This window comes from Haliotis rufescens, unplaced genomic scaffold (assembly GCF_023055435.1).
Source record: "Haliotis rufescens isolate VD_foot unplaced genomic scaffold, xgHalRufe1.0.p SCAF_16, whole genome shotgun sequence".
Classification (NCBI taxonomy): Eukaryota; Metazoa; Mollusca; class Gastropoda; order Lepetellida; family Haliotidae; genus Haliotis; species Haliotis rufescens.
The window spans coordinates 5,296,896-5,323,420 of NW_025963846.1; the positions used below are offsets into that span (position 1 = coordinate 5,296,896).

General features: G+C 40.3%; 1 protein-coding gene across 1 annotated transcript; it reads right to left on the reverse strand.

The window, feature by feature from the left end:
* Nucleotides 1-830: 830 nt before the first annotated feature.
* Nucleotides 831-25,024, reverse strand: LOC124144232 (OTU domain-containing protein 5-B-like). The gene is made up of 9 exons (XM_046513534.2): nt 24,410-25,024; nt 17,937-18,030; nt 16,097-16,161; nt 14,863-15,019; nt 13,703-13,851; nt 10,040-10,234; nt 8,437-8,641; nt 7,552-7,683; nt 831-6,655 (listed from the first exon to the last, which is right to left on the reverse strand). The coding sequence occupies exons 1-9, from the start codon at nt 24,872-24,874 to the stop codon at nt 6,465-6,467; spliced, it is 1,653 nt and encodes a 550-aa protein (XP_046369490.1). The 5' UTR covers nt 24,875-25,024; the 3' UTR covers nt 831-6,464.
* Between the last annotated feature and the right edge of the window lie 1,501 nt (nt 25,025-26,525).

Sequence of the window (26,525 nt, forward strand, 5' to 3'; positions counted from 1 at the left end):
TTTAAAAGCAAAACCAAAATCCAGACTAAATGTGCGCCTTCATATTTTCCTGTGGTTTGAGGAAGTATAATATATTGCTTACAAACTTACGCTACTCATGCTCTCAATAAAGACTTATTTTTAGAATTGGTTTAATATACAGCTCTAACTGTATCTGTAGTCCGTGTGAACAGGTTTATCACAACTTAACAGAATGTCCATTTTATCAAACTGCAAGAAATATGTTTCACTGCATAACTGAAATTTGTAAAGACAAGCTAGTGCCTTATTTGTAATTGTTTAACGGAAGCTCCCATCTCAGCTTCGACGACAATGTACAGTTGTTTCACTGTCTATAAGTACATCAACTGCACTAAAAGATTTAAATAATTGTAAAGCTGTTTCCTGCTGCTTCTCTATGTATGTACTCTGTGGTATGTACATATTTAAATTGTAATACATGTATTATATATTGCTTATAATGTAAAGGGCTATCTAAGTGGAATAAAATATGTTCAAATCAAAACACTTCTAGTGAGCAATCTCACCTATTTCAGGAGGGCAATCTCACCTGTATCCAGTGGGCAATCTCACCTACTTGTGATGAATAACCTCACCCATTTCAGGAGGGCAATCTCATCTACTTGAAATAGACAATCTCACCCATTTCTGGTGGGCAATCTCACCTACTTGAAATGGACAATCTCACCAACTTGTGATGGACAATCTTAACCATTTCCGGTGGGCCATCTCACCTATTTGTCATGGACAATCTCTCCCATTTCTGGTGGGCAATCTCACCTACTGGTAAGCAATCCATCTACAACCGACAATGACAACAGAAGAAATGGTAATTTGCAAGTCAATGTTTATTTGCAACTAAGGCTATGTTGACCTAGACAGTGAGAGACTGCCTGCCATATGCAGCAGCATGGCAGGAAGCAGTGGCACCTGGGCCACAGATAGACCAGGCTCCTCCTCCAGCAAGGGGCCATCACTCCACCTGGCTGACCTGCTGCATGCCAATTGTCACAGGGAAATAACAACAAAACAAAGCAAGTCTCCCCTAAGTCACATCCCCCTTCCTCAGACAAGTGTCAACCATCATATGGTTAGTCCATCAATGGCAGAGATCCTTTTAGGTGCAAGATCAATTTCCAAATTTAGGTAATATAAATCATATAAGTTTTCTCCTTGACAAAGGATAATTTCCTGTAAGAATATGCACATAAACAAATAGAAAATCATAAATATGACACTATGCATTTTCTGCGAAAACCAGGCTATACGAGAAGGGCTTCGTCAGTCATGCAAACATTGGGCAAGACTGCGACATAATTCTGGATGTCGAAGTGTATTTCACATTAAATTAAACATGCTTGTCAGTGAAAAGCATTTGTTAAAACATTTAGTGTGTAGAATGTTTATCAAAATTTGTAAAACACACACATAGCTTTAAAAAACCCAAAGCAGCCCTGATCTTGCACCTTGAAGGGAATGGCTTTGTGTTTTGAAACATGGTGAGAATGGGTACCCTGCAGACACCTCCATGGATATGTCTGGTGTTCATTCTTTGGTTTAAATTTCACCTATAGCACTATGGCTAGGCACAAAGTCATGTAAAACATCTTCAGCTGGTCTACGACTACAGTCTTATCAGAAGGAGGATGAACTGTGGGCATGGTGTGCAAACTAAAACTAATCATCTTTCTGATGCATAGCACTCATTTGAAATAAAATCACAGTTTATTGGGAAAATAATCCTTTATGAAAAAAAGAGAATATCCTTATATTTGATAGTTGTGAAACTTAGATAATTCGCTCAGCGGGAAATATCATTCATGAATCAACTATAATTACAATCAAACACTAAAAATCAAATCCACCTACACCCCACCATACATACAAGTGAAACAGATACACCTACTGCAAATGGTCGACTTTTGTTTACAGAAACTTGTACCATGTGTCTCATGGGAAATCCTTAGATTCCATATAAATATAAGATACAAACATTACAGAAAAACACTTCAAAATTGACAGAAATTATACATAACACTTGAAATGAAGACAAATGTTTTCTAGAATGTGATTTAGCTGCTACAGTTATTCAACCTTGAGACACGAAGAAATCCCGGGCTGCTGAGACAACCTGCTTGCTCCTACTCGTGAGTCCTACTTCTGTCCAACTTGTTTGATTCCACCTTATAATCAATCTCATCACAATCACATCCACCATCTCCATCAGAAATTAACCGCCACACAATGCACACAAATGACCAGGCAAGTAGAACTGAGGTGACAGTGACAGAAGCTATGACCACAAAGAGTGAGTGAGTTTGGTCTCAGTATTTCAGTTATATCACTGTATATATGCTTAATGTGGGATGATAGCCCAGATGGGTGCAGGTTTCAACAATAACCATTATGGTGAAACCCCTAAGTATGGGTACGGTGCTGATGTAGAAACATAATCAGTCAGAAATCGGGATTGAAACCAACGATCATCAGATCCTTGTCTACTTCAGGATGAAAGTATGCTCAGCAAATTGCCTCACCTTAAACGGCTGTGCCTCCTTGACCATGAACAAGGGTAGACAATCATTGTGATATGCTTCCTCTAGTTGCCGCAGCACAGAAATACATCCATTTTTCGTCCAATCAAAGTGTGCAACAATTTTCTGCTTTGCATCCAGAACCCACCTTAAGAAAATTCTCCGTCATATCCCACATGCTTGTCATGTCACATATATTTGTATTTGTGTAACTATCATCTAAGCAAGAGCAGAAATAAAATTTTGCATTTTGGCTCAAGCCCATGGTGCATCTTCATTGGTTAATGCCCCTGGAGCATCTCTTTTACTGGATATTGCCTTAGTGAATGCCAGCTGTGTCTCTTCTCCACTGGCCAAAGCCTGGTCCACCTCCACTGACTAACTCATGCCTGTTGTGCATCTGCCCGATTGGCTAAGGGCTTTGGTGCATTAATTCCATTGGTTAATGCCAGGTGTGCATGACCTCCATAGATCACTACATATGATCCAGAGGATAAACAATGGCCATGTTGGAGGCACACATCACCTTCGGAATCCTAAGAGACAGGAATATGCTTTCATTTCATTGGGGGTAAAAGTCATTTCAGTGATGTTTAAGAGACTAAGCAACAATCATCACAAACATTGTCAAAATGATCACCTTCTTCAGTGAAGAGACATGATACCAATGAAGTAAAGATCACACTGGCAGCCAGTAAGTTTTCCATGCTATTGCAAGGTGAGAAGGTGTAGGAGAACTTCTGGCGCAATAAGCTGTGAGATGCTAGCCTGTAAGCTGTGCTACATTGATTCAGAAGATGAGTGACAATGTGATGAACTGTTCAAGGACATTTGAGAGTTCAGATGAAGCTTCTTAATGTGTGATGAACGGTGACAAGGACCTTTGTTAGGTCAGATGAGTAAGTGAGAGTTGTTTTTTGTCGCTTTGAACAGTATTTCAGAAATATGGCAAGTCAGCTTTGGAATTCCCAAAATCATACAGGTCTTCGATTTTTACCACTTCGGTGAAACCCACAAGCAAGGGTATGGTGCTGACAAACCTAGAAACATGATCAGGGTGAATCTGAACCAAAGACCTTAGGTTTCTGATATGCCCAAAGGATGCAACACTACACAGTGAATTGCAGCACCTTCGACGACTAGGCACCCCTCTACCTCTAGTTCACGTGAAGCTTCCTGATTAGGATGTATTATGAACAGATCTTTGACCTTAGTTGAGTTCAGATGACCTTGTCTGTGTGCGTAGTGAATATATTCTATAAAAAAACAACATTTTGACAATCATCTCTACATACGAGCATACCAATGTGATCTTACACTTCTGAATAGGTTCTGTGGTTAACAAAGTTCAGACAATCATATCCTGTACACAAACATTAACAACCTCAACATATATAAAGGTGTATAGCGAACAGTGTTTATTTATTTCAATAAGTCATTTCTTTGGAAATAAAATAAAAATATAATAAAAAGTTTTTCTTAGAAAATTATCAATATCACTTTTTGGATGCATAGAATACAAAATTTTATGGCGATTATTAGCAGTAGCCATGTTTGTTCACAACTGAGGATGAATGATCAATTATGAATGTGTAGATTTCTTACACAGGAGTCCTGCTAAACACAAGCATCAGATGATGGTCTGACCTCGCAGTTCAACTTGAGCCAAGTAGAATGATATAACAAACCAAGGACAGGGTCCACTGCCCACTTGTTTATAGACATCTGACCCCAGGGCCATATAATGACTACTAACTGGTGAATACAATGGGTTATACAATACCCTCTGACTGTTGAATACAACGGGTTATACAATACCCACTGACGGTCGGGTGACCCATAAGTTCCTACAATATTTCACCCATTTAGTGGCATGACCTTCCCCATTAATTTGTAGGTGACCTAAAAGGACATGACATCTCAGTTTTCTCCAGCTGGTCACTCCAAGGATCACTGACAAGCAGCCCTAAGGATCACTCAATGCTCAGGGACTGGTGACCCCAAGGACCACTGACCCGTGACCTCAAGGACAACTCAATTCTCACAGATTGGTGAAACTCTACACATCAAATCTAGTTACAGATCTTGTCCATTCCTGAAAAATTTGGATTATGCAGTACAAATTATGTCTTGCAAAAGTTATTTTGAGACAGTAAGAATGTACAAACTCTAACCAACACAAGTACCAACTGACAGGATAGTTGTGTCCAATAAATGAGAGACCCTCAACATTAAGGCTTTGAAAACCATGGATACATGACATTCATAGCTTTTAGAATTCAGACTGTCGACGAACATTAAGTTGTTTTGACTCCTTTTGGCTATGGACATACACAACCACCCTGAATATGTACTTTATAGGTTTTCACAACACAGTTTTGGGATGTTGACTTCAGGCCAAAATAACATGGCTGAAAAAGCTATGTCTGTTTATCATGGCTGTTCCATACACACTCTTCTACAATCAAATTCACTTTTTCCTTTTCCGTAAATCAAATCAATGTTTTCTCCCATGTGGGCTGGTTGTGGTACCTTTTCAGCTCATGAAAAGGGCAAATACTGAGTCATTGAAATTGCCACTTTATATTAACTATGTTGAGAAATTTGCATGAAAAGTTAACTGACAACGTACAAAAAAAGACAACAATTGCATAAAGTTAATTAACTTAACATAAATATATTAGAGGGTAAGTGTGATGAATGTTGTACTGCAAGAGCTGACGTGAGTTGTAGAGTAGGGCAGGTGAGCTTGAGCAGTCTTCAAATTAGCTTGACATGTAAGCTTCATACACTGTTGCAGTTGAACCAACCACCAGGAACCAATGTTCCAAATGCAAGCTCGAAACACTGCTGCAGTCAGATCCAATTCTTTTGACCCACTTGAACAAAGTAAATTCAGCTTAACTTTGTAACCATCTAACGTAGACCTACTACAGTTTAACGCTTAGATTTCTTTGTGCAAGTGGCCCACACAACTTGCCTACAAATACAAGCTCCAAACACTGCTACTGTGTCAACACACACTCTGATACACACTCCAAACACTGTAGCATTCAGAACAACCATCAGGAACACATGTCCCCAACACAAGCTCCAAACACTGAAGCATTCAGAACAACCCTCAAGGACACATGCTCCCAGTACAAGCTCCAAACACTGCAGCATTCTGAACAACCATCAGGAATACCTGCTCCCAGTTCAAGCTCCAAACACAATAGGACTCAGAAACAACCATCAGGAATACATGCTTCCAGTACAAGCTCCAAACACTGCAGTACCCAAAATACAAGCTCCAAACACTGCAGCAGCCAGAACTACCCACCGCCAGGAACATGTCATTACACTTTAAGTTGTTCTTGTAGGGTACAAACAATTCCCACACTAACCTGCTGACCCTTAGAGATCCCCGTATACCTGGAACTGAGCAGGATTGCAATCCAATCTCATCATAGGTGAGCAAATTTATCAAACTTAATAACTGAAGAAAAAAACCTGAAAACCTTGACAAAAACCTTCGTAACAGAAAAGAACATAAAGAGATAGCCTTCAGTTATGACAAATGCTCTGGTTGACACTGACATCAGCATCAGTTCATATAATGTGTGATAACGCTCACATGTAAGAAAGTTCCATCTTTACATGTATGCACAAATCTTAAGGTTGAACAACACATACAGAGCAGAATCCACTGCAGTTTCACCCCGATACTTTCACAGAGTCAAGAACAGAGTTAACTCTTGCGGTTTTAAATGCATCAGTTCGACGTCAACCCCTAACATTGGTACAAGGAATATGTAAATTACACAACAGAATACCCAGTTTCAAACCCAATGTCCCCACCACTCCAGCACTGAGTACTTCTGTGTTATGTATATATAGAGAGATAGAGTATAACAATAGGTTATATTATGATACAGGTGTGGGCGTGTGTTAGCTTGGGTCGTCGTAATGGAAGGATTCACTAAGACCAGGCGTGCTGCAGCTGGCGATGTCATCCAATGGGGGAAGGATCGGGGACTGGCTGGCTGGGGTGTTGTGCTTCTTGAGACTATCCAGGTACTCCTGCTGGGACTGAGCCATCACCTGTGCCAGGATGTCATCCTCGTCCCACTCCGACAGCCCTGCAGCACAGCAATACAGATGGAAGATCAGACCAGGTTGATACAACAAGCAAGACGCATGGGGTACAGGGGTTTCTTGGAATCACCACAAGTTTATCATTGAGGAATACAAGATGCAGGGAGTACTGGGGCCCATTGTGTTTCTTGGAATCACCACAAGTTTATCAGGGAGGAATACAAGATGCAGGGAGCATGATTTTTGTGTTCTTTGGAATCATCACAAGTTTATCAGGGAGGAATACAAGCATGGGGTACAGGGGACTTTTGTGTTCCTTGGAATCACTACAAGTTTATCAGGGAGGAATACAAGATGCAGGGAGCATGATTTTTGTGTTCTTTGGAATCATCACAAGTTTATCAGGGAGGAATACAAGCATGGGGTACAGGGGACTTTTGTGTTCCTTGGAACCACCACAGGTTTATCAGGGAGGAATACAAGACACATGGGGTACAGGGGCCTTTTGTATTCCTTGGAATCACCACAAGTTTACCATTGAGGAATACAAGAAGCATGGAGCACAGGGGCCTTTTATGCTTCTAGTATCACCACAGGTTAACAGCGAGGAATACAACAATCAAAGGGTACTGGGACATTTTGTGCTTTGAGAATCAGGTTTATCATTGAGAAATGCAAGCATGAGGTACTGGAACTATTGAGCTTCTAGAATCACCACAGGGGCTTATCAGTGAGAAATATAAAAGTCTTGGGGGACTATTGGGCTTCTAGAAAGACCATACAGGTTATTGATGAAGTGTTTCATTCTATTTAGCCCCTGGAAGCACCACATAGATCTATCATTAAGGAATACCTTCATGACTTCTGGTCTGTGAAGCCATGGCAAACAGCAAGAAGATATATGGATAAGCTATTGCTTACAGGCAGACAGAAAGCTCACCTAGCATGGAAGGGGGGATTTGATTCATGATGGAAGTAGTTTCTTCAAAGCTTCCTCCGACTGCGCCAGGCACCTCAATGTCTGCTATGTTAGGCAAGAGGGACTGCTCCACCTTTGGAGACTGGGAACAGCCTGTGAGAGAAAGAGGAAGAAACAAAGTCAGTCTCTCAATGTGTCTCCAGCAAACAGAAGTAGCTAGACTGATCTAGGTTTAAATTTGAGCTAATTCCCTAAAATAATTGTCTAACTTTTGTTGAAACTGATTTGTCTCCAAGTGAGGATAAAAACAACTGATTTGTCCATAATTTCATTGATTAACAACATTCAGGTTTTTTCTTTATCATAAGGATATTCACAGAAGGGAAGCAACTCTGCCTATTGCATTGTTTATACCATCTCAATAGCCCTTCTTATATAGCACAATACAATGAGTGAGTGAGTTGGGTTCAACACCTTTTTGAACAGTATTCCAGTTAAATTACAGCGATGTATTTTGGTGAAACCTACAGATGTGGTGCCGACATTCTTACAATGTACTGATAGATATGAAAAGAAGGAATTCTTGCCATAACAAATTGCTGCCCAAACTTTATGACGTGACAGTGATCTCTGTCAATGATAGAGTCTGGACTAGAAAATCCACTGATTAACATAACGAGCATTGATCAACACATTTGGAATAGGATCGCACGCATCAACCAAATAAAAAACAGGGAACACAACATCCTGATCCCGCTTGTCTCATCTTACAACAAGCATGGATTTCTGAAGGCTAATTCTAACTCGGACTCCACAGGTCTGATAACGGCTGAGTAGTCTTGTTAAGGAAAGACTTCGTAAATGTAACAAAAATATGTCTCCAATAGGGGAGATAACTACACACACCTGCAGTAGGCATGTTGGGACTGGCCATATGAGGCAGGCTGTTGTCCACCCCATCCAGCCTCTGGGGACTGTTCTGGGTGGAGTTCTGTCCACTACGGACTCGTGGAGACCGTCCACCCCCACGTGTCTCGGGGGAGCCAGCCGACTCATAAAGGCTGTGGCTGTACTCGCTGGATGAGCTGCATGTGGCACTGGCTGAACGGGCCTGCAACAGATGTTAGCGTCACATCACCTTATCATTCACAATAGAAACCAAAAAATAACAAGAAGAAGAAGAAAACAGCGTTATCACTATCCCCTAGTATGCACTCTGTAAAAAATTATTTTACGACAGCAATTTTCAAACTCATTTGAGGTCATGACCACTAAAATGAGTTTTTAAAATTTCAATTCTCTGACTTAAATAGTTTTTGAGAAAATGTGTCCCCTTTGAGAAGCGGACGGACGGAAAGACGGATGGAAGGGCGGACCAACTCTGTTCCTTCATGGAGGGGGGAAATAATAATGATAATAATAATAATAATAATGCATATCATATTGTATAACCCTTACATGATTTGAGTTTGGACAGACAATCTAGTGATTAATATTAAGTCATCAAGTGTCTCACAGCTAGTATAGGATGCTACAGGCTAATCCTTATCAGGAATCCCCACACATTCCTAATTCAGTGATAGAAACACAGTTTTAGTTTAGTAGTCCTAATAATAATAACATATAGCAAAACTCTTATATAGGGTTAATTTCTACTACCGCGAATCACCGTCAATAAAGCGCCCCCTGTAAACACCTTCAAAATCACTGCTTATTAATATACCCTGTCTATAAAGCGAACCAGAATGAAGCACATCACCAGCGCATACACAATCCCTATACTTGCAATAAGAACATGTTTGTCTTCTGCAGAAAAATATTACATCGTATCCCTTTAGTGAATTCAGGTAAATGAGTGAGTGAGTGAGTATGGTTTTACGCCGCTTTTAGCAATATTCCAGCAATATCACGGCAGGGGACACCAGAAATGGGCTTCACACATTGTACCCATGTCGGGAATCAGGTAAATGAACAGATGAAAACAATTAAACTTGGTCAATACAAATTTGAAATTTGAGACAAAACATCACTAGACATGATGATTTCCTGTTCTACAAGGCATTGTCTTATCTGCAGAGATTAAGATTACTGTGTGTACTGTCTTATTAACTGAGCTGGAAACAGCAACCACTTGTTTTTAGAAACTTGCTTGAGACAACTCAACTTGAAAGGCTAAGTTTTTGTTTCAAATCTTCATTTACATCAACTTGTTCCTAAACCTTGTCTTTATCTTATTTACAGGCTTCAAATATATCATTCTCTCTCAAACAAACTGCCACAACAGGTAGGACTCCCGCCCCACCCTCCTGTATGTCACTGTGGGGTATGTCACCTCTCCCTGTCTGTTTCTCCTTTCCCCTGAACCACTGCAGAAAGGATTCCCGCCCCACCCTCTCCTGTATGTCACTGTGGTTGTGACTCACCCCTCCCTGCCTGTTTCCCCTTTCCCCTGTGCCACTGCAGAAAGGATCCCCCCCACCCCCTGTATGTCACTGTGGTTGTGACTCACCCCTCCCTGCCTGTTAGCCTGTTTCTCCTGTTCCTTGAGCCACTGAAGATATGACTCCCGCGCCACCTGTTCCTCAATGGTCTCCTGTGTCAGCTCCCAGTCTGTTTCACGAATCTTATCCTCCAGCATTGTCTTCTCTATATGGGTGTTCTCAGACATCTTCACTGCATCTTTCATCTGGTTCTTGTCAGCAAGCTAGAAAAAAGACGTAACAATCAAGTCTCTGTAAGATGAACCAGAGAACCTTTCAGATTTGTGACTAATTGCTAAAATCTCCATTGTTCATTGAACAATAATATTGAGGGTCATCAATACACATACTTAACTTATTCTTTTTAAACAAAGACCAAATCCAAAACATTAATTGCAGACACAAACCTTGAGTATGTCCAACCCTCCCTACAATACTCAGGCCAACAGTTCCACCCTTCAATACTCAAAATACTCACCCCAAAACTCCCACCCTACAATACTCACAATACTCACCCTTACACTCCCACCCTACAATACTCACCCCAACACTACAATACTCACGCCAACACTCACACCCTACAATACTCACCTCAACACTCCCACCCTACAATACTCACAATACTCACACCAACACTCCAACAATACAATACTCACAATACTCACACCAACACTCACACCCTACAATACTCACCTCAACACTCCCACCCTACAATACTCACAATACTCACACCAACACTCCCACCCTACAATACTCACCCCAACACTTCAACCCTACAATACTCACGCCAACACTCCCACCCTACAATACTCACCCCAACACTCCAACCCTACAATACTCACAATACTCACACCAACACTCACACCCTACAATACTCACCCCAACACTCCAACCCTACAATACTCACCCCAACACCAACACCCTACAATACTCACCGAACACCCCCACCCTACATTACTCACCCCAACACTCCCACCCTACAATACTCACCCAACACTCCACCCTACAATACTCATCCCAAAAGTTCCACCCTACAATACTCACCCAACACCCCCACCCTACAATACTCACCCAACACCCTACAATACTCACCCAACACTCCCACCCTACAATACTCACCCAACACCCCCACCCTACAATACTCACCCAACACTCCCACCCTACAATACTCACCCAACACCCCCACCCTACAATACTCACCCAACACTCCCACCCTACAATACTCACCCAACACCCCCACCCTACAATACTCAGCCAACACCTGCACCCTACAATACTCACCCAACACTCCCACCCTACAATACTCACCCAACACCCCCACCCTACAATACTCACCCAACACCTGCACCCTACAATACTCACCCAACACTCCCACCCTACAATACTCACCCAACACCCCCACCCTACAATACTCACCCAACACTCCCACCCTACAATACTCACCCAACACCCCCACCCTACAATACTCACCCAACACCCCCACCCTACAATAGTCACACCAACACTCCCACCCTACAATACTCACCCAACACCCCCACCCTACAATAGTCACACCAACACCCCCACCCTACAATAGTCACACCAACAGTCCCACCCTACAATAGTCACACCAACACCCCCACCCTACAATACTCACCCAACACCCCCACCCTACAATAGTCACACCAACACCCCCACCCTACAATAGTCACACCAACAGTCCCACCCTACAATAGTCACACCAACACCCCCACCCTACAATAGTCACCCAACACCCCCACCCTACAATAGTCACACCAACACCCCCACCCTACAATAGTCACACCAACAGTCCCACCCTACAATACTCACCCAACACCCCCACCCTACAATAGTCACCCAACACCCCCACCCTACAATACTCACCCAACACTCCCACCCTACAATACTCACCCAACACCCCCACCCTACAATACTCACCCAACACCCCCACCCTACAATAGTCACACCAACACTCCCACCCTACAATACTCACCCAACACCCCCACCCTACAATAGTCACACCAACACCCCCACCCTACAATAGTCACACCAACAGTCCCACCCTACAATACTCACCCAACATCCCCACCCTACAATAGTCACACCAACAGTCCCACCCTACAATAGTCACACCAACAGTCCCACCCTACAATAGTCACACCAACAGTCCCACCCTAAAATAGTCACACCAACAGTCCCACCCTACAATACTCACCCAACACCCCCACCCTACAATAGTCACACCAACACCCCCACCCTACAATAGTCACACCAACAGTCCCACCCTACAATAGTCACACCAACAGTCCCACCCTACAATAGTCACACCAACAGTCCCACCCTACAATAGTCACACCAACAGTCACACCCTACAATACTCACTCAACACCCCCACCCTACAATACTCATCCCAATAGTCCCACCCTACAAAACTCACCCCAACAGTCCCACCCTACAATACTCACCCTTACACTCCCACCCTACAATACTCACTCAACACCCCCACCCTAAAATACTCATCCCAATAGTCCCACCCTACAAAACTCACCCCAACAGTCCCACCCTACAATACTCACCCTTACACTCCCACCCTACAATACTCACTCAACACCCCCACCCTACAATACTCATCCCAATAGTCCCAACCTACAATACTCACCCCCACAGTCCGACCCTACAATACTCACCCAAATAGTCCCACCCTACAATACTCACCCTTACACTCCCACCCTACAATACTCACCCAACACCCCCACCCTACAATACTCATCCCAATAGTCCCAACCTACAATACTCATCGCAATAGTCCCAACCTACAATACTCACCCCAACAGTCTCACCCTACAATACTCATCCCAATAGTCCCACCCTACAATACTCACCCCAACAGTCCCACCCTTCACTACTCACCCTGACAGTCCCGCCCTTCACTACTCACCCTGACAGTCCCACCCTTCACTACTCACCCTGACAGTCCCACCCTTTTACTACTCACTCTGACAGTCCCACCCTTCACTACTCACTCTGACAGTCCCATCCTTCACTACTCACTGACAGTCCCACCCTTCACTACTCACTCTGACACTCCCATCCTTCACTACTCACTGACAGTCCCACCCTTCACTACTCACCTCACCCTTCACTACTCACCCTGACAGTCCCACCCTTCACTACTCACCCTGACACTCCCACCCTTCACTACTCACTCTGACAGTCCCATCCTTCACTACTCACTGACAGTCCCGCCCTTCACTACTCACTGACAGTCCCACCCTTCACTACTCACCCTGACACTCCCACCCTTCACTACTCACCCTGACACTCCCACCCTTCACTACTCACTCTGACAGTCCCATCCTTCACTACTCACTGACAGTCCCACCCTTCACTACTCACTGACAGTCCCACCCTTCACTACTCACCCTGACACTCCCACCCTTCACTACTCACCCTGACACTCCCATCCTTCACTACTCACTCTGACAGTCCCACCCTTCACTACTCACTGACAGTCCCTCCCTTCACTACTCACCCTGACAGTCCCACCCTTCACTACTCACACTGACAGTCCCATCCTTCACTACTCACCCTGACAGTCCCATCCTTCACTACTCACCCTGACAGTCCCACCCTACAATACTCACCCCACCCTGCACTACTTACCCTAAAAGTCCCCACCCTTCAATACTCACTCCTGGTTGCAGTCCTGGCAGCCCCAAGCCAACACCAATTGTAGCTTTGTATGGATCAACGACCGAGTTGTAGTGAACACCACCATGGTAGCTGATCTTGATTGGCTCATTGTCTGTCTTGTAGGCACTGTGAAACGTGTTGATTGGTTCTGCAAACATGAAAAGTCAAGCTTACCCCTTCAAGTATCACATAGTCTGATCTTTAATTGTGTGAGAATCTGTGAAGATCCTGGTTAGAATAGATCTTCAGCAACCCATGCTTGTCGTAAAAGGTGACTATACTTGTCGTAAGAGGCGACTAACGGGATTGTGTGGTCAGGCTCACTGACTTGGTTGATGTATGTCATCGTAATTGTGTAGATCAGTGCTCATTATGTCAATCACTAGATTGTCTGGTCCAAAGTAAAATTATTTACAGATCCCCATCATATAGCGGGAATATTGCTGAGTGCTACGTTAAACATCAAACAAACAAATAATAGTGTGAGAGTGAGTGAATTAGATTTCACGCTGCTTTTAGCAATATTCCAGTAACATCAGAACACCAGAAATGGGCTTGACATGCTGTACCCATGTCGGGAACAACCACTATTTAGTGAGTAAGTAGGTTTGATTTAACTTCTTTTTTATTGTTTGTTTGTTGTAACACCGCACTCAGCAATATTCCTGCTATATGATGGAGGTCTGTAAATAATCAAGTCTGGACCAGACAATCCAGTGATTGACATCATGAGCATTGATCCACGGGATACAATGACATGCATCAACCAAGTCAGCGAGCCTGACCACACAATCCCGTTAGTCGCTTTTTACGACAAGCATTGTCACCTTGTACGGCAAGCATGGGTTGCTGAAGGCCTATTCTTCCCCGGATCTTCACGGGTCGTTTGGTTTAACTCTGAAGTTTGAACAGTATCACAGTTATATCACAGTTATATTACAGCATGTAAGCATCATGTGGGAAGAATGCCTCAAGTAAAGTAGGCCTTAAACGTTTATCAATTTGGTTAAACCCACAAGCTTGAATATGACACTGACAAACATAAAAACATCAGGGCAAACCAGGATTCAAACCCACAAGCATCCGTTTCTGCCACACAGAAAGGGATGCAACTCTGCAACAACCACTAAAACAGAAGTTAGATGCTTTTACTCCTTACCAATACTGTACTGGTAGACCTCTATTGGTCGGTTGAACAGTTCACACATGGCCTGCATTTCAAGGTGGTTGCCATGGCAACTTTCTATCCTCTTTCTGTTCAAGTATGTTGTAAAGTCTTCAGTAACATACTGAGAAAAGAACTCAGCATTTTTTTTCTGAAATGTAATCATTCAGGTCAGAATACATTCGCCATTTATTTCATTGGATTTTCAAAACAATCTGATAATAATGAGACCTTTCACTCCAAAACCATACCTCTCTGCATGAGGATCTCCATAGGTTGCAAACTGTATACATCCTTTATAATCTATAGTGTTTCACTTATCATATAATCCACATTGTTTGATTCAACGTATACTCAGTAGTGTTTGATCTTAATCTATAGCATGTGACTCATCATGGAACCTATACACTTTATGACTTCCCAAATAATCTTGTTTGACTCCCCATATAATCTACATTGTTTAAATTCAGCGTTAGAAATTGGCACTAGTCCTATAGTCCTTTCCAAACTGCCCAATGGTAAAGGTATCATAAGGACTAGTAGAAATTTGCCCTTTTTAAGGGTTTTGCTATATGTTATCATTATAAGGACTAGTGGACGAAAACTGTTAGTTTCTAACCCTGGACTCACCATATAATTTATAGTGTTTGCCTCGCCTTATAGTCCATAGTGTTTGACTCCCCATATAATCTATAGTGTCTGACTCACCATATAATCTAGTGTTTGATTCACCATATAATCTATACAGTGTTTGACTCACCGTATAATCTATAGTGTTTCACTTATCATATAACATACAGTGTTTGATTCAACATATACTCAGTAGTGTTTGATTCACCACATAATCTATACTATGTGACTCATCATGGAATCTACAGTTTATGACTTCCCAAATAATCTTGTGTTTGACTCCCCATATAATCTACATTGTTTGACTCACACCATATAATTTATAGTGTTTGCCTCGCTTTATAGTCTATAGTGTTTGACTCCCCATATAATCTATAGTGTCTGACTCACCATATAATCTAGTGTGTTTGACTCACCATATAATCTATACAGCATTTGACTAACCCAATAATCTAATGTTTGACTCACCATATAATCTATACAGTGTTTGTCTCACTAGATAATCTAATGTTTGACTCACCAAATAATCTATTGTGTTTGACTCACCATATAATCTATACAGCATTTGACTCACCCAATAATCTAATGTTTGACTCACCATATAATCTATACAGTGTTTGCGTAGACAAGAATGCATCTCCTGGTCTCCATAAACCTGGTCCGCTGAAACACAACAAATACCTTCTGAATTAGATTTCCATGTGCACGAAGTAATCAAGTCCAAACACACAAATGTAATGATAGAACCAAGAATACCGACAAATAATATCACTAATCTTTCTCACATTATCACCCTGCATGAGTGAGTGAATGTCAGCAATAATCATGATAATATTCCCCTATTATATAGCTAACATGATTTGTTTGTTTGTTTGTTATTTAATGTCGCACTCAGAAATATTACAACTATATGACGGTGGCCAATAAATAATCAAGTTTGGGCCTGACAATCCTGTGATGAATAATGATAGCAACAATTCATGCTGTCGAGTAACGCTGACATGAAATCAAACAAGTCACTGAGGCTAACTGCCCAATTTATTTGATCATCTCTTACAACCAGCATAGGTTGCTGGACAGGTATTTTTCTTGGATTCCAATCTAAGTGGCAAGCTGTGAAAAAGTCATCATTTTTTCAAAATTGGGACTTCTGTGAAAAGTTCTGATTTTTTCAGATTAGGAGGTATTTTAAATTGCTTTCAATATGATAGTGCAAAACTGAGCACTAAAGCATTCTCTGTCCTCTTTAATGGTCCTCTTATCATTGAAATACAAGACACCCCAACAAAGCCATAATATTGGTTATCACTGGGAATTAGTATAGATATTGGCTGATGACTTGGGGGCACATATTGTTCTCTGAGATGGTCCAGGTAAATCCCATGCCAGGAGCAAGGCACACAGTGGTCGACAGTATGAGCAAAATACCATCAGGGTACACTGATGCACCAGCTGATAACACATTGTGAGTGAGTGAGTGAGTGAGTGAGTGAGTGAGTATGGTTTTACGCCGCTTTTAGCAATATTCCAGCAATATCACGGCAGGGGACACCAGAAATGGGCTTCACACATTGTACCCATGTCGGGACTCGAACCCGGGTCTTCGGCGTGACAAGCGAACACTTTAACCACTAGGCTACCCGACCGCCCCTAACACATTGTGACAAGCTGCTCATCATTTCAGTTGGCTCACGCAGCTAACACTGGGTGCTGGGGGCCTAGACTTGGTCGGGTGACAATGTGGAGAAGCATGAGAACACACCTATGATTACCCTGTAAGTTCGTTTGTTGTTTAACGCTGCACTCAGCAATATTCCAGGTATATGACGGTGGTCTATAAATAATCGAGTCTGGACCAGACAATCCAGTGATTAACATCATGAGCATCAATCCACGCATTTGGGATTGATGACATGCATCAAACAAGTCGGCGAGTCTGACCACCCGATCCCGTTGTTTATGTAACAACAAGCATGGGTTTCTGAAGACCTATTCTACCCCGGATCTTGACGACAGTGTCTGATCTCCAGCATGCATGGGAGTGAACTTGACACTCCATATTGTCACATGTGGGACTTTCAGAACAGTACATAATATATGACCGATCAGTAAAGCTCCTAACAAACTGCATAAATAATAAACCTGTTAAGATCCAACTTAGAATTGGTCTTCGGCAAGCCAGGCATGCTGTAAGAGGCGACTAATGGGATCGGGTGATCAGGCTCACTGACTTGGTTTATGCATGTCAACGTATCCCATTTGTGTAGACGGATGCTCACGATGTCAATGACTGGAGTGTCTGGTCCAGATTCAATCATCAAGACCACCATCATGTAGCTGTAAGTTTGCTGAGTGTGGCATTAAACAACAAACAAACGAAGCATGAATAACAAACCAAAGGTCCACACCGATGTACAGGAATATATAAAGTTTCTTACCGACTGCCCTGAATAAACAAGCACCATCCTCCTTCATCTTCTTTATAAGAAATCCTTTCTTTTCCTTCATAGCATTTTCAAACCATCTCTCCAGCTGAAACAGTAGATAGACAGTTCAGCATGTAATTGTTTCTCCTGAATCAATGTGTGTTGCATGTATCAACAGATCAAAGTAAATGTATCATATTAATTCAAATTGTTAAAATAATTTGTGTTTCTTAATTTCTCAAATGTTAGTCCTAAATATGATGGGCAATTCCACCTACAAAAAAGAAAGAAATAATAAAAAAATTAAAAACTGATATACAGTGATACCAGTGCATATTCTACCAGTTGACAATAAAACATACCTACTAAGATGAGTACAATGAGAACTACAAGCTTAACCTATACCAATGGTAACATTATCAAGGCAAATTAACTGCTTTTCTTAAAATAAAAAGGTTGTCATGGCTATGAATTTAAAACAGAGTTGCAAAACAGTCATGTATCATCATGATCATTGAACTTCCAAAATAATACAGAGAGCTGCCTGTGACAAACAATTACAGTAATGCCAGACTTGTCAGAGGCCTGTGTTATGCTGACATACAATCATTTAGAGTTCTTGCACATTCGGTTTACCAGCTTCTGGGAAAGGTTACAAAAATAGTTTGTCACATAATCCGAAGCAGCTAGCTGTTGCTGTTACGATGCCAATTGCTATGCCTTGAAAAACAGTGGAATACATTTATCATTACCATAAGAAGCTTTTAGAGAAAAGGATGCTGCAACTTTCTAATGACGAAACTTAGTTTATTATTTCTTAAATGACAAACACACTGGTGTCATCACTGGTGAGAAGATGCATGCCAAGTTTCAGCTTCATCAATACCACCGTATCTTTCAAAGGTGATGATCAGAGCTGCAGATAAGCAGCCTATTTGCGTAAAATCTTAAATTGTTTACTAATTTTGGGAAAAACCCAATAGAGTGATGAACAGATGAGAGAAAAAATATTGGTTACCCAATGAAAAATGTTTTAACCCAATTAAAATAGAAACCCTAGAGTAAAAACTCAACTGCTCAAAAAGTTATCTGGAGCTCTGGATGATGGATGTCACAACAGACAGACATGCATTGACATCAGCTCATTTGGGCTTCTAGCCAACAACAGCAAAACACTGTCTCAGGTGTTGCTTGGCGTTCTTTCCAAATCTAATCAACTTACACAACATTCCATGAAACGAGGAATTTCCCATCTGAAGACTAGTTGATAACAGTGAGTCACTTATAGTCAGTGAGAGTTTGGTTTTACATCCACTTTTAGCAATATTCCAGCAATATCAAAACTGGGACACCAGAACTTGGCTTCATACATTGTACCCATGTCGGGAATCGAACCCAGGGTCTTCGGCGTGACAAGGGAACACTTTAACCACTAGGCAACCCGACTGCCCCTACACTTATAGTCAGAACAAGGCATGTATTACTGTGGATCAGAGTTACACACAGCCACTAGTCTATCATCTTGAAGGACAGCTGTTTTCACAAAAAATCTGGTTATGTTACATAAACATATAGCATACACCATATCTATACCAATTGAATATTTCACAAGGTATGAACAATTTTGTTTGTTTCACAGACTTTATCACTCTAAATGCCAAGATGCTGAAGGCCAAAAAAATGAGTTGAAGATTTATTTGGACCCGTTGAGGTCAGTCAGGAAGTAAGATCCCCCTCCCCAAAAGAAGATTTTTTTAAATTCATTTTGAAATTATTATAAACCTACTTGTGTCGTTCTGACAACAATGTTTAAGTGAAAGTTAAACACAAGTTACAAGTAGATGTTAAAAGTAATCATTCTTTCCACATGTCCAGTCAAAATCTGTATGTTATTTTTTTCCCCTATTTTCAAAAACATTAAACAAGGGATATCACCGGCCTCACCTAATGACAAATGATCACTCAGCCCAAGCAATCTGAGCTAAGGTATTTCTGAGTTACCTGTAGTTTCATTGGTTCCTATCAGCAATTACTGTCTCGTGGCATACTACGGTATATATACTGTCAGCTGATTTCAAAGAATCATTGATGAATGTTCTTTAATTTGCAGAAATATGATCAATGTTTCTTCATTCAATCACTAACTTTTGATTTAAACAAAGAATCCCATTTATAATCAACATAAGGCATTCGCTGTTGAGAGTGGTCAGACAGTGGCAATCAGAAAGAGAATGAGTTGGCAGAGATATGTGATCAGGTCGTGTAAGGTAACCATGCACTTTTATAAACTGTTGGGGGAGTGTTCACCCTGGGACCCCATTTTGATGCCTAGGACATCTAAAACTTATTACATCTTAAACATATTATTACAAGGACAATGACCACAAAATCCCAGTGTAATTTTACTCTGACAAGTATGAGGTATATCCTTAGATATTGTCTTGTTTTCCCATACAGTATGTTGCAAATCCCAGAAACAGCGCCCCAAAACAATGGCATAAACGTTTGGGTGAAGTATTTTGTTTTAGAAGCTGGAAACATGTTTCCAGCACGTTTCCACATAGGATCTAAGAAGAAAGAAGAAATGCATAGTGTGAGATAGAAGTTCACATATTTTCAGAGACGAAGCGATAGTCTCAGATTTTCTGTGATAATAAGGATAACTTCTGTTTGGATATAATCTGTGTGCTTTGAACTGAGCTTATCTTATGCAGAGACAAGTCTCAATATGGCTCTAGCCTGAAAAAAATATTTGAAGCCTGTATTTTTTCTGAAAAAATGCAGTAATGCTGGCAAAATGTACATTGGACTTTGTTGGATTAAGATTATGTTGTAATAAAATTTTAACAAGATTCTAGGGCTGTGTATTGCCTGTAATTTTATATTGTTATATACTGCAACAACTAGGTCTATATTGTTAATACAATATCAATGCCATTAACATACTGCTATGCTTTCTTTCACTTTCAAACTGCCCTTTATTCTTTAAAAGACCATAATAACATCATACATTGTCATTTCCGCTATTGTTAGAGGCTCGGCTGCCCCAAGTAACGCTTAATCAAGGGAGGTAACACAGTATGTGCGTTCAATTATCAATATTTGAGTGATCTGATTCAATCAAGATTACCACATGTCTGGCAACCATGGTTGATTAGATTCAACCTGAGTTAACCTGTGTTAATCAAGGATAACTTATGGCAATGCCTGATTTAAAACTCATAAAATAACACTTAGATGCAATATATATTACAATACAATTGTCTGCCAGGAGAAGGAGAAACAACAGCCATGTGTATTGCTATAGCACACAGCTATGGGAGGTTAACAAGTGCTGCATTGCTTGACAAAGCTGTCATTGTACCTTTCCTGTTTAATGCAAGCAAAAAAACATGAAAGGTCAAAATGACGAGTAGAACATCAAACAGAGATGCAAAATCATCATCAACTTGCATTATTGATTCTAAAGTTAGATCATCAATCAAAAGTTTAAACCATTACGCATATCAGAATAAATATATACTATCAATACAGGGATCCCTCGCTACAGAACTGCCTTTTGAGTCCAAATAATTGTAGAGAGCTATAGACAATCAGTGGTTTAACGGAGATGGAGTCGTAGGGCGTAGATAATCAACACAACGGTACATGCTCTGAGTTTGAAAAAAAATAAGAATAGCAGTTGTTTAGGAGTCATAGTTTAAAAAAAGAATAAAAGAGCGTTATGCACAGTAAAAAAACACATCATATCCCTTCAGCGAATTCAGGTGAACCAACAGGCATAACAAACTTGGTCAATAAATATATGAAATTTGATATGGAACATCACTAGACATACTTACCATCTAAATTGTATTTTCTGCACTCCAAAGCATTTTATATATGCAGAGATTAAGATAACCGTGTGTATTTTCTCGTAAACTAAGCCAGAAATAGCTACCTGCTGTACACACAATTTCTCCCAATCTACTGGTGATACAGTTAAAAACTAGCCAATGACACATTTTCAAAGCATTTTGATGCATATAGTTGTAAGAAATTGTGTCTGAAATTATAATTTTATCAGGAATAATATATTCCAATATCATGTTATTTTAGTTGCAGCTTTTACTATATATATTTAAAATTATAAGAACCATAAATGTACCACTTAAGTTCAGCTGATTGCCATTGCAGGATATTTTTTACATTAATAATTTGAACAGTCATCGTTGGGACTTCCCACATTACATAGTCAAAATGCCATAAATATGTCTTTTAACAAGTCATGGCATTTATGATATATGTATCCATTCCTTGTCAACTCAAGTTCATTTCAAGGCGTCAGTAGCGGTAATCTGACTTGTGGTTGCTGTAAATGACGGCGAGTTGCATGATCTACGGATCACTTCACACACAATTTTTTAATGCAATTTTGAATAACATTAATAAACTAACACAAAAACTAATTACAAACATAAGTCCAGACACACAATGAACATGTTTTTATAACAAGATAGAAGAATAATAGGATGAAATTGTGTACTTCAGATCATAAATCTTGACTAATATTTCCGGTGTAAAGCGCTCTTGGTGATCAACTGGTGATGTTTTTTTGCGATGGAGAAAGAACATTGTGTTAGTGTAAAACTTGAGCTCATTAAAAATGTTTGTAAATTTGTGAAGCCTTGCGTTACCGTGTGCTATAACCGAGTTACTGCTGTATCAAAGAGTGCAATAGCGAGGGCACATTGTACCTAGTTGATTAATTTTCATGATTGAATCAATAAATGGAACTAGTTGGCAATAACAAAGACAACACTTGGGGGCTGCTATCACACCCCAGGCCGGTCAGTCCAGGGGTTCAGTAGGTGTGGATAACTTGGACAATCAGTTAATGTGCAAACATTAGGAAAACATGTTTAACGTGGGTTATACCTTGGTCAACACGAGTTCACCTGGGTTATCCAGGATTTTCAAACCAAACACAAGTTGTGACTATTTATAAGTGTATACAAGAACTATTACTCTGAGATTAGCTGTAACAGGATGATTTTAATAAACTTTATAATGCATCCAAGGAAATACATTTGTTTCAGTCTGTGCCAAATTCTTTTTTACTAGCCCAAACTCGTATTTTGGCATTATTATCTGTAGACTTCATGGTTTACATGGTTTAAGATCAGTTTGTTTTCTAGGACATTTGACTGATGGTCATCCAAAATGTCCACAAGATTTTTTTCAATTTTGTTAATAATATATACATGTGAGTGAGTTAGAATTTCGCGTCGCATCAGCATTATTTCAGCCATATAGCAACTAATGATATCAAGTGTATCACAATATTTTACTATGCACAAGGCTGTATTGTGATACATATCACAATATATTGTATAATTCTAAATTTTGAATTCTGAGACAATTTGAAATACCAGTGTATGAATTGAAGTTTATAAATGGAACAGAACAAGACACTGGTACAACATAGTATTTACTCATAGTCATTCAATAAACATGCATGGATGTACGCTTCGGGTATTTGGCAAGTGTATAACATTGAACACATGATAAAAATCGCTATTTGAAATCACCCAATATACCGAGCATTAAAACATGATATTGTGATACATATCGTTGAAAGAATGAACCTCCATTTACCGAAATAGTGATAATACCGCGCACCCTAAGAATGAACGAACCAAATTTAAAAGTTAGAAGACGCAGTCTGACAAAATACTTTTCATATCAAGTGCTTATCACAGTGCTGGCAAAATAACCCGGATCTTGTTTTCATTAAATGAAATGTATCTATGCATGCGAATCATATCAACATTAGCGTCATGACAACTGCCACAGCTGGGATTTCATGATTATCAGTTTCTATGGTATCCTAGCCATACAGTAAAATCTACATTGACCAAAGGTATTAACGTTTGAAATATCCCATTTAAATCTCATTGTCATTGATTTGAATACATAACTCTTACTTTGAAGTCTGGAGATTCTATATTCATCAACTTACAAAAGTTATAACATTTAATTGAACCTGATGTGCAGTGAGGTAAATCATTCCGGTATCTTGCAATATGGTTACAAATAACAAGTAACAGTGAACTCATATATTCATTGGTAGTCACCATATACCATAGCACGTTATTTCATTATGATTCACATATTGATCGGCATCGACCACAGCTAAATGGCTTAATTTGTATATGTAGTAAACCCTTAAAACTTTCATATATGCATGTTATCGTTATTATTAGGCATACATCATGTTCACTGTACCATACCATATGATAACCCAAGCATTATAATTGTTGAATAGATTCTATGCTGATGTTTGTTTACTTTACAATATCGGTCAAATACATCACTATTTTCATCTCATTACAAAAAAAAAATTGTACTCTTGCCCGGCTTGTAAACAACTCATAAGACACGGAAAGAAATTACAATATTTTAACATGTTCCTGATCAACAGCATTTTTTAAACATAAGGCTACCTCCTTGATGTCCTCCGGCAAAGTGGGTGGACTGTGTTCATCTTCACTATTGTACGGGTCCTCACATTCCTGGGAGGGTCCTTCAGTTGGACTGTGTGGGGACAGAGGGGGTACATTCGCGGAATGACCCCTGTGCTTCCTGACAGTCCTGTGTGGCGACGACCGATGACGCCGTTTATTATGCGACGATGTCAACGACGAACTTTCATGGTTCTCGAATGTCCCACCACCAGGATCGTGAGTTGGAACTTTTTCTTCCCTTGACGTTGAAGGAAGCCATCTTGTAGGTGAAGTTCTTCCTCTAGCACCTTTCTCGTGTCTTGTTTCACTGGAGTTAGCGTGATGGTAGTGAGAATGTGAATGGTTGTGGCTGTGAGAATGGTTGTGTGTTGCTGTATGCGAATGGTCGGTTGTTTCCGTATCAGACTTATCTTTTGACTGTTTCTTCTTTGGCAGAATAGTCATCTTATCGCTTGAAAAACACCAAAGACGTTTCTCTGATAAAAGCAGTGCCTGCCTGGTCTATGTGTAAAGTTGGCATTTACCGATATCCTTCAAATATTGTTCATTTGTGAAACATAAACGACAACTCCACACCTAAAATGGCGTCCACACGTGACGTCATTTATTTTCATGAAAACTGCCATCTGGCGAGAAAGCAGAGTGTGCAACACGAACGTTGAGGGTTCGTATCCCGCCCTGAACCATTTTTCATTTTTAAAAAACAATTTCACTTTTTGCCTATTTTAAAACATATAGTATAATGTTTCTGCGATAAAATATTAACTTTGGATGTTACATAACAATTTTCTTAGTTCTAAATGCAATAGAAAAATATATTATCGATCCCTGAAAACAAAGACCAAAAGCCCAAATCGGTATATGGCCTCTGCTGAAAATTACAGGCATCATTCATGGCATGATTCTGTAAGCCTTGAAAAGTTATATTGTAAATGCAAAACATTGATAGATATAACTATTTCCGGACCATCAGTAATTGAAATCAGATCTCAAAATCAAACACACAAAGAAAGTCCTTCAGTATTTATACTTTTCACAGAGATCAAGACATTTAAATATTGTTAAGACTATGATATACTTCTTTTGAGTTTAATCTTTAATTGCAAATTTCTTAGTATAGTGTATGTCCAAAAAGACCATTCAAAAGTTGCTGTAAAATAATGGATGATCATTTCTGAAGTGCAATGATATCACAAAGATGTGACCAAACCACAAACATGTTCTACATAATGAATGTCAGTTTTGATCTTTGCCTATGTGTAGAATTATCAAATAAGAGATAACTAATAAACATTAATTATTTGAATAAACATACAATCTTCAGTGTTTGGTGATGGTTGGGTAAAATATGTTTGACATGTTCATCACATATAAATACACTGTAGTTTTATTCCCCATATGTACAAGATTTGACATTTTTTTCCTCCTGAGGTGAGGTGGGGTGAAATGGGGTTTAACGTTTATTGCACTTATATAGCGACGTGCATGCATGTGTATGTGTGTGTGTGTACTAGTCCGGACTGATGCCGATTTATAGTGCTAGCACACTGAGATACCATGCGGCAGTTTAACATGAATACCCCACTCACACACATTATACTGACTCCGAGCCGACCAGTTCTTGTTCTAACCCCTTAATGCCGAGCGCCAGACAGGGTAACAACAAGTACCATCTTTTAACGTCTTTTGGTATGACGCGGCTGGGGGTCGAACCCTGGACCTTCCGCTCTCCGGGGGGACGCTCTACCATTAGACCACAGAGGCGGTCCTCCTCCTGAGTATAATATATGGAGTTTTATTCCTCCGATCTCATTAAAATCCTATTGATATGATACCTCTCTGCTTGAAGGTCTGGTGACACCAAGGACGTTGTCTGCGTGAACTTTTTAATTGACAAATCAATGTCAAGGCATGTAAATCCTCAGTGCTAGTAAGTGAAGGATTCAGACCAGCATATACAAATAACAAATTAAATGACCAGTTCCGCATGTAATTAATGAGGCCACGTCATTATATTGTTGTGGATAGTTTACTCTGGCATTGTTGGTTTGAAACCCTGGATGGGTCTAAGCTAAAAAAAAGTACTAGAATGTGT